The 13,272-nt window shown below is 43.6% G+C and overlaps 1 protein-coding gene across 1 annotated transcript in view; it reads left to right on the top strand.

Annotated features, from left to right (window-relative positions):
* PADI2 (peptidyl arginine deiminase 2) overlaps window positions 1-4,914 on the top strand; it is a 1,062,620-nt gene extending 1,057,706 nt beyond the window's left edge. Inside the window, exon 16 of the mRNA XM_069611131.1 lies at window positions 2,841-4,914. Within this exon, the coding sequence (XP_069467232.1) occupies window positions 2,841-3,074 (234 nt within the window). The 3' untranslated portion in view covers window positions 3,075-4,914. The remainder of the gene's footprint in view (window positions 1-2,840) is intronic.
* The last annotated feature ends 8,358 nt before the right edge of the window (window positions 4,915-13,272 follow it).

Here is a 13,272-nt window from a genome sequence, read left to right as displayed (position 1 = left end):
CTATGTGGTGCCAATAAAGTGTTCCCGGCTTTGGTATTAATATTGCTAGAACACCTAAATTGATTTACACTTTCAGTTTAATTCCTGACGTATATCCAGACCAAACTTAACAGATTAATTACACTTCCTCTCTTCCTAATGCTGAGGATTTCCCTGATTAAAAGGACCTTACTATATAAACATCTGAATCTATTAATCAATATTCCTGTTCGTTACCCGCTTGTTTTTTTAAATCGTAGAAATCTATGCTTTCAACTTTGGTTGGCAGTGGAAAATGGACTAGAGTACCCTGAGACAAGTTACCATTGCATTAAAACTCTGTAGACCTCAGTATCCCGGGAAACCTATGCTCATGTTACCATGGCCCACTATTCCAGCGCATGACATATATCTCCTACAGTAAATCAACATATCAATTGGGAAAGGATAATAGCTAGACCGTATGCTTTGTAATCAGAATTAACTCCCCTGTCAACTCAATCCTATGAACCTAATACTGTGACTACTACATGATGGGCGTGGCACAGACAACATGCTAAATGTTCTCAACCCATTCCTTACAAATCATCTATGCTTCTAGATGAAATAGAGAGCATCTCATTTAGTTTTCATCCCGGAATTGTTAAATAACTAAGTACATATGCACTTGTCAGATTGAAGATTTTCACTTATGTTTTTGTACTATAGGCTCAGAGGTAAAATGGCTGTTAAATTCTGGTAATTTCTTAAGTCACCTACTCGGAGCTCCCATATTAATTATTTTACCAGGGTCAGCCCTTCCTCATATGCTTTGTCCTTGATGTATAAGGTGATAACAGATGGAGAAACAATGGCTGTTTGGCCTCTAAGCTTCGTTGAGAAATAACTCTTGATATTATAATGTTTTTATTTTTTTATTGTATATAATCAAAAATAGATTTTTACAAGAGCAAATTCCACTCACAGTAAATCTCGTTGACAGTATAGTTAGTATGGACCATAGTCTCGAGGTTATGTAGGCGAGAAACCGACGTCCGTGCTCGCTTTATATTATAATTGAAGATATGATGTGGGAGAATGTGTGCTTCTAGTCTAAGCTTATATCCATGTACTACGGACACTGTACCCTACAGTTTAAGTTTCTGTATCAGACGTATTAAATGTATATGAAAATGCGCTCATTTTGCACAACTGCATCTGGAGCATGTACAACATGAAACAGTGGTGGTGCCACTTTTGTATATTTGTCCTGGTCCTACCCAACTATGCAAAACAAAAAAGGTGATGTCTGGAACATTTAGAATGAACCTTAATCTCTGGCATCGCTCTAGGCAACCCTCCAGAACATCGTTTTTCAGCCTGCCAAGCAATAAGAGGAAAGAACATAAGCAAATCAGGATTGCTACCACCCCAAAGAGGCAGTCAAATGCTTGGTCACATCCCTTTTGCATTAGACCACAAGCAACCCCAGGCATGTTTCCGCCTCCTTGGGCATCATCAGTGATGTATAGGTTGGGTATTTAGGCCCAGCAAGCTCTGGACCCAGGTCTAGCCATACCGTTTCAACTTGAAGTGACTATCGCAAAACAAAAGAGGAGATGGCTTGAAGGCTTAGAATTATCCTTAACCTCTGACATTACTCTGGGCAATCCTCCAGACCACCTTTCATCAGTCTGCCAAGCTATTGCAGAAAGGGGAAAGACCATATGCAAGTCAGGCTTGGTCTCCCCCAAAAAGGTGCAGACCAGCCAAAACTGCTTGGTCACATTCTCTCTGCGCAAGACCACAGGCAAGCCCAGACATATTTTGGCCTAATTGGGTGTCGTTAGTGAGGTGTAGCGTTGTCAGCATTGACAGATAAATTGCCCAGTATAACAAGTACTGCTTTAAAATTAGCCCTTGTGTCATGCTCGCTGGACTTGCCACTGCCTATTGGTAGCTGTATTAGTGGGTGTGTTCATTTATCACTGCTTTCAGTCTGCAAACAAATAGTGCTTTGTTGGAAATGCCCTATATGACCCCCACTATCTGCATGGTTTAAAGAATGTATATGGGGCCAATATTGTGCGGACATATAGAGAGAATTATCCCATCCTGCATCTCGTCCTTAAGACATCAGATCATGCTTTTTACAGTATTAGTGTAGGTCCGCCAGTGCCTCAAATGAAGATTAATTCATAACAATTATACTGTATGCTGTACTCTAACTTGCATTGTGATTTGAAAATTATTGATGTATGCTCACCACTAGTTGCTGCCGAATGCCTGTGCTATGTATATTGAACTGCTATGTGTTTGCTGTTTTGTTATAAAACCTCTTTAAGGAAAATGTAAACAAAGTAAAATTCCTATTTTTGCTAATGTAATGCCTTTAAGCTGGCCATTAATCAGAAATCTGTGCAGATCGCAGATAGACGGCTATAATACATCTGCAAAGGTAGTGTCAATGTGTTATTTGAATCTGTTGTGTAATGAGGTGAGCAGCAAGTCTTTGATTTTGATTAACTTAATTAAATTGAAAAAAATAATAGTTTCCTCGTTTGTTTTCTTCCTTTCCTTAATTTCCAATCTTTATACCTCTTTTCTTATACTTTACTCCTCTTTATTACTCACTCCTTTTATCCTTGCCTTGTTGATTATGCATTTTCTGCACTTCTGTTTGCCTTTGCTCTTGTATCAACCCCTCTGCCTATCCTTTCTCTCCTCTGCTACTCTCCCGTTATTCCTGTTCCACTCTCAATCTGTTTTCACGGTTTCTCTTCTATTAACCCCTCTTCTTTCACACCCACTTCCATCACACTTTGCCCTTTCTCCATCACGTTCTCACCATTTCCTTTTTCTTGCCTTTATACCATGAACAGGTAAACATGATTGTCCTGGGCAACGAGCTTGGCATCCCAAAACCCTTTGGGCCCATCATAAAGGAGGCTTGCTGTCTAGAAGAAAAAATCAGATCCCTATTGAAGCCCCTGGAACTGAACGTTACCTTCATCGATGACATTGTGTCCTACCACCAGAAGCTGGGAGAAGTGCACTGTGGCACCAATGTCCGCCGAAAGCCCTTTGCCTTCAAGTGGTGGAACATGGTCCCGTAGATGGTCGGGCATGGCAGTTTGAGCTCTTCATATCATTGACAGTCAACAAAATGCCCTCTTTATCATTTTGCAGTCTGAAGAATATTCTTCTTTCCCAGGAACATGCCCATTCCTCCAGCCCTAATTACAGGACCCTCATGGGCACATGAATCATGCATCAGAGATATCTCCATGTTACGAACTCTTCCAGGGGCAAAGGTGTTCTCAGTGTTTATGTACCTGTTGATATGTAGTTTCAACATAGAACTTTCCTTATTACAGTGGGTGATTGCTAGTGAGTTGGCAAAATTAATTTTTATTTCGAATGAAGTTTCCCAAATTACATTCTATCTTGCTGATGCACATTGTTGAATTCTAGTAGGACATTAGCCTTCTGTCGAGCAATGTGCAGAAGCCTGTGGAATAAGAGTTGATTATCCACAATCCTACGAAACGTCAGTGGTAGAGAATGCAGTAGACTTCTTAGTTAGTGTATCCACACTACATTTTTAAAATGAAAGCATGTGGAAATCTTGGACAGGTGTCGGAAAATAAATCCAGGCTTTTATAAGGCTTTATGAAGGACAAGATCTGTTTGTAAAGGTTCCAGAGCTTAAGTTAAGCACATTTAAAGAGTTGGGAAAGAAAGGGAAATTAGCAAGGTCACAGTGCGGCAAGTTGAACAACGACTAAATACAACAGCGTGCAATATTACATTCAAAACATGATGCCTCTCATACTCAAAGTTTGATGCGTTTTGGTTCATGTTGTAAATTAAGGCAAACAGTGTTAAGAATCAATGGAATTTGAACACACACAGGTGTGCCCATGAGGTTTCTCGCCAACCTTTATGGCAGCATTATTTGTTTTTCCGTTTCTTTAGTTTGTTTTGTATTTGATTCTACCGAAAGAGAGGTTGGGATAAGAAAACGTTTTTTCTAATTTATTTGTGATTCTTGATTTCTTCAAAACGGCACACATGCACTCTTTTTCTTACTAGGGAGACCTAATAAACATGAGACCATACACTTACTTTTTAACAGAAATGTTCAAAGTAAAGCTTTGCATGCACATTCAGTGTGCAGGGAACCAAGTAACTGACGGTCATTGTGTTGCACCAGATAAAGGAGGAAGTTTACTTTTATAGCATTGCTTCAAGTAAATCCTCAGCTATGGGAAGATCAAATCTGGTATTTACTCATTCATCCTCTGTGCCCATAACTTTTCAGCATGTTGAAATAGAATATTTTCAAAACGTGAAGTGCTTTATCTATTTCCTTTTCATAGTAGGGTTCTGTCTAATGTTTGTAATTTCTTTTCTGTTCTTACTCAGCTTATAATTTTTGGCAAATTATTTTTCAAAAGGTGTCTCTGTAATCATAATTCTCCTACCGAACCGCAAAAAAGTGAATATGCTTCAGTCATGCACATAATAATTGATCAGTGAAACCTGCATTTTTCGATCCCCACTGGGCACCAACTGTTTAGTGTGCAATTTCTTGTAACCCGAAGTGTTTGAGTGAAAAGATAGGTTTGTTTATATTTTGTTTTTGTGGGGAATAGGTGTTGGTGCATTCCAGTCTGCTGAAGGTGCAACCCCTCTGGGCATTAAGAATTAGGACCATCCTATCTAGTACATCAGCAAAACATTTAAAGTGTTATTGTGTGAAGTGTAGGAATGTCACAAAGAACAGTCTGCGCTCGCTAGCTTCACAGAGAGCTCTAGGTAAAGGGGCGTTGCACATATCAAAATGGCTTCTAAGTAGGCTTTGTTCCAAACCTGTCTGTGACGCCGGCTCGGCGTGAGGGGTTCTCAAAGTTGGCAGAATGAAATGGGAATAAAGAAAGCTGTTCATCTAAAGAGCATGTACATGTTTTGTGTCTGCAAGTAAACCAGTGGAAATGAATATGTGATTGTTTGCTAAATCTGCAACCATGTCGTTGCTGCTTAAGTGTGTTTTAGATTCACATGCTGTGCATGTCTCCATTTAATGTTTATGTGAAATATTTCACTTTGGGGTTAAGTATCGATATGCGTGTACCAGAAACGAATACTTTTTATGGCCTATTTTTTACAGCAGAAAGGAGACACACAAGGAAATCATGGGAACTGAATAGGGACATTGCAGAGGAGATAGTCTCCATTTGGGATTTTTCCCAGATCGATCTGTTCATCTCATGTGAGAAGAAGAAGTCTTCTGCTCCAGGGAGTTCTTTTCAGGGAAAGCACTGGTTATTCCTTGGAGTTCAACATGGCGTGTGCCCTGTCGCTGATTCCTCTGTTGCTGATGAAATTGAATCAAAGCAAAATAACCATGATCTTGATCACTGTGGACTGGGTGCTAGGATCTGTCATGGCTGTTATACTGTTGTGACCTCCACAGACGTTTCTAAATTGATTCAGAGAAGTTGCATACTTTATTTAATTTGGTACATAGACACAATACTCAGGGTGTGATTCTCACTTCAATGAGAAATAGTTTACTGGTCTTTTGGAACTCTATGTCTGCACTCCAATGCAGCAGTGACATTCAGAAGCTCAGTCAGAAGGTTTATGAATTCAATTTAAGAATTGTTTTTTCAAGTAATTCATTTCAATCAATCTCAGATTTATTTGACACAAGTAATTCAGCAAAAACAATATAAATAACAATGTGTACACATACAAATATAATAGATGTCAATAGTTCATATAATGCAATCTAAGAAGCTGCTGATTTCACATGGAACACTACAAACATAACATTGGCCAATCAAGTTCATCATGTGTACATTTCCATCTACCAGTGATGTCCTGCATATCCACGCTCTATGTAAACATTTTGAGACCGCAAAGGTAGTGACATTGCTGAAGGTAGATTTACAGAGATTGAAGGCATCGTTAACTGACCTCACATCAGTTGACGCCTAGAATTTCTGTAAATCTGTTCATTGCTTTTATTCCACACGATGTTTCAGGCTAACATCCTTTCTCAAGTACTCAAACTATAAAAATAGTAAATGTGCCCTTCAGTTGGCTTTTCAATTCAAGTAAAATATTGGGCCTCATTACGACCCAGACGGTAGGGGGGTTAACGGCGCCGGTAGAGCTGCCGACGCCGTTAACCCCCTACTGCCTCATTACGAGATCTGCTAAAACCAGGCATCCTTAGCGGGACCCGCTAGCAGACCAGGATGCTAACAACGGGCCCGTCATTAACAGGCCCGTTGTTAGCATCCTCCCCATTCCCATTGAGCCCCATTGGGGCTCAATGGGAATGGGGATGTTCCGGGTCCCGGGAAAGGGAATTACTGGGCCCTCCAAGGTTGGAATTGCCCGGTAATTCCTCATTCCTGGAACCCGGTATCCGGCATGGCTACCTCCATACCCTTAATGAGGCCCATTGTCATGAAAAGTACATTACAAAGAAAAACACATGATTATTGTTAGGCAGAATCATATGCGGTACCCTTAGGGAACACTACATACAATTAAGATTACAAGTGATAGTACAATTTCAACTTTGGTACAAGCCTGTACTACACAGTAAAGTGGTAGCGATGGCTGAGCAGCCAGACTTATCTGAAGAGCAAATGAGCAGTAATAGGGATTACACAAAGGACTACAATTACTGTGACTCAAGCAAACACTGACTCAAGGTTTCTGGTTAAAAACTATAAGTACATTTATTTTTAAACCATCTGTTCACAAAACACTTAGCTTCTACTAAATAGAACCACACTCTAAATATACTACACACAACCAATTCCTCTCATTCAGGTCAATTCAAGGTAAGTACATTAGGATTTGACAGACCGGTGTTTCGAAACAAAGACGTTACTGTGGGTTAATACGCGATCACTTTTTGACAGTAATGACAGTTCGGTCTTACGAAAATAAAGCGTACCCGTGAGAAGAAATGCACCCGAAGTCAAACACACTTAGCACATAGAATTAAAACAAAGGAATAGTGGATAAAAATCATAGGCAATACTTTTGTCAAGGCAATAGAATCAGAGGACGTTTTCTAAGAGGCAGATAAAAGTCAATAGACCTTTGCCAGTGTCAAATGGAGCAGGGGCTCTGTTGTCGAGGATCACACAGTTAGAATAGTTCCAAATTAACGTTGCCAGGATTACTGGATATTGTCAAAGGGACGCAACAGTTATAAGACAGAAGGAAGAAAGGACAAGCCTTCGGAAAGGAAAAGGGTTCACCCCGATTCCTCAAGGTCAGACGGAGAGTACGACCAAATGGACACAGTGGGCCTCATTCCGGGTTTGGAGCTAACCATGGAGTAATTAGCTCCATGGTTGCCTCCGAAACCGTCCCAAATCCGGCATGGTGAATGGAGTAATTACTGGTCCATTCCACGGTTGGAGGGACCGGTAATTCCCCATTCACCTTTTGCCCTTCCCCATTCCCATTTCTGCCCCATAGGGCTCAATGGGAATGGGGAAGGAGGTAATTACGGCACCGTAAATTACGGTACCGTAATTACCTCCGAAGTACCTTTGCGGGTCCTGTACTTTACTCCTGCTAAAAGCAGGAGGTAAGGAAGGACCCGCAAAGGGACCTCGGAATAGGGAGGAAAGGGATTATCGGCATCAGCACCCTTACCTCGGAATGACCCCCAGTACCTTATTCGGATGAAGAAAGCTGGTGCTACGGCAGTTGTTCCTGGTAGTTCCTACAGACTCACAGTTCCTGAAGCTTCAGTCGTGGGGACAAGAAGAAGGACGTCTGGAGCGATTTGCACTACCCAGGGATGAAGCCAGCAGCAGCAAAGCAACAATGAATAAAAGGTGCACTCCTTAAAAACAGGAGAGGGCTTTTCTGATGGCAATCCGGACCACTACAGCTCAGTGCAGCGATTTTGACCCAGAAGAGGATTCTCTGGCTGTAGAAGGTGAGCTGGTTGATCCCACCAGGCTCAAGGGAAGAAGACTCCGGACTGGATCTTCTCTGTTGTGGAAGGGTAGATAGCTCAGGACTGCAGCAGGGCTTCACCGGGATCCAGGAGTTGCAGCAGCCATCTTCTTCTCCACTTCCCTTCAGTACTTGTAGTTCCAGTGGCGACGCTGACTTCCAGCCCAAGAGAACTGACTTTTATGCCAAAATCCCCCATTCACACAGCCTGGCTGTCAATCACACAGCAGGGGGGTTGTCCAGCCCGGACAACCACCTCAGCCAATCGACACCAAGTCCGACTTGGGTCTCCAAGGAGACCCTTTGCAGGGGGTTACTAAACCCCTCCCTCACATTCTTTGCAGAAACCCGCCAAAGGACGTCGAACAAGGAAACCAAACCTGGTTTGGCGCGAAAAGCAAAGCGATAAAAACAATATGGGGTAGCAGGTTTTATGTTCACGTCTGTCACCACAGCCATAACACTAACACGTGACTCTGTGTAAAAATGATAGTTACCACTGCCACCAGCCATGCCGAGTCGGGAAGGAGGACACAAAGTGCCCTTTGAGTTTACAGAAGGACAGGGGAAAGATATTCCCCTCCAGTACTCCATTGTAAGATGGCTTGTACTGGATCTGTATTTTAAAAGGACTAATAAAGCCAATGGTGACTTTACATGTTTCTGGGGGACAGTAGTCATCCCCAGAAATGGAGTTGACAAGGGAAGTCTAAAAGACATCCCTGTGTCACTGCACTAAAGGTGCTGTGTGACACACAAGAAAAAAGATGATGCCTAGGGAGTTGGTGAGATGCCTATAAGAGTGGGAAAAAGGCTCAGGGCCTCATTACACGGATGGCGGTAAGGATTTACCGGTACCGGTAAAAAATATCGGTACCGGTAAATCCTTACCGCCTTACTACGAAGTCCCTTTGCGGGTTGGGGGATTTAACGCCTGCTTTTTGCAGGCGTTAAAAACCAACCCGCAAAGGGACCCAGGGAGCTAATTACGGCAATTTGCGGTACCGTAATTAGCGCCTTCCCCATTCCCATTGAGGCCTATGGGGCAAAAATGGGAATGGGGAAGGGCAATGGTGGAAGGGGGAATTACCGTCCGCCAACCTTGGAATGGGGCGGTAATTCCCCTTTCCGCCAAAGCGGTGCCGGTATTTTACGCCATGGTTCTCCGCCATCTGTGTAATGAGGCCCTCAGACTCTTACCAGGTGGAAAAAATAAACCCCATAAATCCAGCAAAGCTGCTGAGGGACTCACTAGGTAAGGGAAATTAGCCATAAATGAGAATTCTCCCTAACACTCCACCCCCCCCCGCCCAGACTAAGGGACAGGAGGATTTAGTCCACTCCTGGATGGAATTCTTACCTCTAGTCGGTTAAAAACATCCTAGAGAGACCATCATCATTTTTGTGGTGACTTCCTTCTCTGTGGTCAAAGGTAAAATCAAACCCTTGCAGGCAGATTGACCATCTTAGTAGTTTAGGGTTTTCCCCTTTCATTTTCACCAGCCATCTCAAGGGTTGGTGGTCAGTCTGAATAATGAAAGTAGATCCATACAAGTATGGTCTAAACTTCTCATTGACCACACAATAGCAAAACATTCACATTCTATTGTTGCCCACCTTCTCTCAGGATCCTTTAACTTCCTGCTGATGAAGAAAATGGGATGTTCCCTACCTTTCTCATCCAGTTGACTAAGGACTGCACCTATACCTGTACTTGAAGCATCAGTTTGCACAATGAAGGGTTGGTGGTAGTCAGGAGCTCTTAGGAATGGAGCTTGACAAAAGGCTTTCTTCAGGCCTTCAAAGGCTTGAGTGCACTCCTCATTCCATCTGACCTTTTTAGGAAATGTGGGATAGGAGATAACTTTCAGGGAGAAGCTATGCTCCCATAGTTCTCTATGATGTTCCTGTAGTACCCAGTGAGACCTAGGAAGGCTCTCACTTGGGTTTGAGTAGTAGGGGTGGCCCAGTCTTGTACAGCCTGTACTTTGCTAGGAAAAGGCCTTATTCCACCTCCTCCTACCTCATGTCCAAGGTAGACCAGTTGACTCTGACCAAATTGACATTTGCTTGTCTTTATTGTCAAATGAGCCTGCTCAAGAGCCTGCAAAACATACCATAGGTGATCAATATGTTCTTTCCATGCAGGGCTGAATACTGCAATGTCATCCAAGTATGCCATGCAGAAGTCCTCCATCCCATTCAGAACTTGATTGACCATCCTCTGAAATGTAGCAGGTGCATTCTTTAGTCCAAAAGGCATTACCTTAAACTGGTAGAGGCCTGCTGGGGTGGATAATGCAGTTTTCTCCTTGGCATGGTCTGTCAGAGCTATTCGCCAGTAGCCTGAGGTTAGGTCAAATGTGCTGAGGTACTTGGCTGCACCAAGTTTATCCACCAGCTCATCTGTCCTAGGTAAAGGATGGGCATCAGGCTTTGTGACTGCATTTAGAGCTCTATAGTCCACACAGAATCTCAACTCTTTGGATCCTGCCTTTGGTACAAGCAAGACTGGGCTAGACCATGGACTAGTAGAGGGCACTATAACCCTGAGATCAAGCATCTTGTTGACCTCATTCCTTATATGGGTTCTTACATTGTCTGACATTCTGTACCCCCTGCTTTTCACAGGCAAACAGTCACCAGTGAGGATATCATGCTGGCCCCAAGGGGTGAAGCCTGGTGAAAGTGAGAACAGGGAGGCAAACTGATTCAACAGTAACTTCCACTCATCCTGCTGGTCAGATGTTGGCCTGGAAGAGATATTAACTCCTTCCACTTTCTCATCTAAAGGTAAGCCTCTGAGGTTCACTCTCCTCCTTCTCCTGAGCTGAAGCTAGAAGCAAAGCTCCTATTTCAGGTCTAGAGACATAAGCCTTTAAACGGTTTGTGTGAAAGACTCTGGGGGTCTCCTTAGGATTGCCTAAGTCCACCAGATAGTTCACCTCTCCAAGTTTACCCACAACTTTGAAGGGTCCTATCCATTTGTCCTGCAAGGCCCTCTGCCTTGTGGGCACCATAGCAAGAACAAGCTGGTCTTCAGTAAACTCAATCATGTTAGCCTTCTGGTCATGCCAATGTTTGACCAGAGCTTGAACGGCCTTCAAGTTAACACTTGCCTCTACCATCATGTGTGACATTCTTCTCCGGAGACCTATCACATAGTCAGTCACTATGACTGGCTTGGGGGAAGGAGCACTCTCCAACCCCTCCTTAATCAGGGCCAATGGACCTCTGACTGGATGGCCATAGAGAAGCTCAAAGGGACTGTAACCTACTCCCTCCTGAGGGACTTCTCTATATGCAAAGAGACGGCTTGGCAATGGAAGGTCCCACTTTCTTTTAAGGGGTTCTTCTAAAGCACCTATCATGCTCTTCATAGTTCTATTAAACCTCTCCACCAATCCATTGATTTGTGGATGGTAGGCAGTAGAGAACTTGTAAGTGACTCTGTAGTTTTTCCACATGGCTTGCATGTAGTGGGACATAAAATGCGATCCCCTGTCAGATATCACTTCCTTAGGATAACCTACTCTGGTAAAAATACCAAGTAGGGCCTTAGCCACAGCCTGAGCTGTAACAGTTCTCATAGGTATTGCTTCAGGATACCTAGTAGCATGGTCTACTTCCACCAGGATAAACATGTTACCTGAAGATGTGGGGGGATCAAGAGGACCAACAATGTCAATCCCTACCCTCTCAAAAGGAACTCCCACTACTGGGTGAGGCACCAAGGGTGCCACATTCTTGGCTCCACTCTTGCCAGAGGTTTGGCAAGTGTGACAGCTCCTACAGAATTTGTCTACTTCTGAACCCATCTTAGGCCAGTAGAAGTAAAGTGAGACCCTTTCCTTGGTCTTCTTAAAACTTAAGTGACACCCAAAGGTATCTCATCGGCTAATTGCAGGAACTGGAGTCGGTTCACTAGAGGTACTACAAGTCTTTTGCAGTCTCCAGGGGTTCACTCAGTTGGCTCACTGTAGAAGAGGCCATCTTCCCAGTGCAACCCTTCCCAGAGCCCCAGGCTCTTTCCCATCGAGCTGAGAAGCTGCCTACAGGCAAAGACCTTCAAGAGTAGGACACACTCTTTGTCCTTTGCTGAAGCCTACCCTTTTGGGTCCACCTTCTGCCAGTAAAGACTGCAGCTCAGGATGTTCAACAGGGTCAAGATCTCCAACCAGAGTAAGAGCTTCTTCCAGATCTGATTCCTCAGTATCTGGTTTAACCACACAGGGTTGGACCTCACACTCAGCCTCAGCTGGTGGAGGAGTCACAGATGTGACTTTGGACACTCTCGTCATGTCCTTGTGGGCACAGGGGTGCTTGCTGTTTTCTTGCTGGCAGACTTGGGTTTCCCCTTTGTCTCTTTTTGTCTTGCAATAGCAGTAAGTAAGTCCTGTTGACTGGGGGTGATAGCTTCTTCTATCAAGTCCCCAGGAGAGCCTCTCAAGGTTCTCTCCCTTGCAGGCCTTGTGAGCTCCTGCTTCCTTTTACTGGAAGGTCTGGCGGTACTAGACACAACTCCAAGAGTTTTCAGGTCATTACCCAACAGAACTCTCCCAGGTATTTCACTCTGCACACTAACAGGTATTCTGACAGTCATGTCATTGCACTGGATGAGAGCTGGTAACTGGGGAACCATTTGCACAGGGCCTCCAGCTAACTTGGTTAGGTATTCGGGTGCCTTAGCAACATCCTCTACCTTGAAAAAACATTCATCAACCACAGTTATGCTGGATCCAATGTCTCTGATGGCAGGGGTCTCCTACCCATTCACAAGAACGCTATCTTTATAATGCTCTTTAGTATTATCTGGGATTGAGTTATAGACATCTAAATTCTGTTGCTCCCAAAGACCCAAGGACGCTAAAGAAACACTAGCTGAGACTCTCATGGGTTCATCAGCCAGTAACTGAAATTTTCCACTTGCCATAGGTATTTCTACCACCTGGGAGAAGGCTAAGGAGACAGTGTGGACCCCTGAAGGTTTACCCTTACATCTGGGATCCCCTTTCACATAGTCAGTAGCTCCACAAACAAAACATTTACCAAATGTCCTATTGACTGCTCCTACAAAATGTGTCTGCTTCTGAACCCATCTTAGGCCAGTAGAAGTAAAGTGTGAGCCTTTCCTTGGTCTTCTTAAAACTTAAGTGACCATCCAAAGGTATCTCATTGGCTAATTGCAGGAACTGGAGTCTGTTCACTAGAGGTACTACAAGTCTTTTGCAGTCTCCAGGGGTTCACTCAGTCGGCTCACTGTAGAAGAGGCCATCTTCCCAGTGCAACCCTTCCCAGAGCCCCAGGCTC

The sequence above is a fragment of the Ambystoma mexicanum genome, chromosome 8, assembly GCF_040938575.1.
Source record: "Ambystoma mexicanum isolate Mex_15411 chromosome 8, UKY_AmexF1_1, whole genome shotgun sequence".
In the NCBI taxonomy this organism is placed as follows: Eukaryota; Metazoa; Chordata; class Amphibia; order Caudata; family Ambystomatidae; genus Ambystoma; species Ambystoma mexicanum.
The sequence above is the reverse complement of the archived record's forward strand: the minus strand, read 5'-3'. Positions and strand labels throughout refer to the sequence as shown.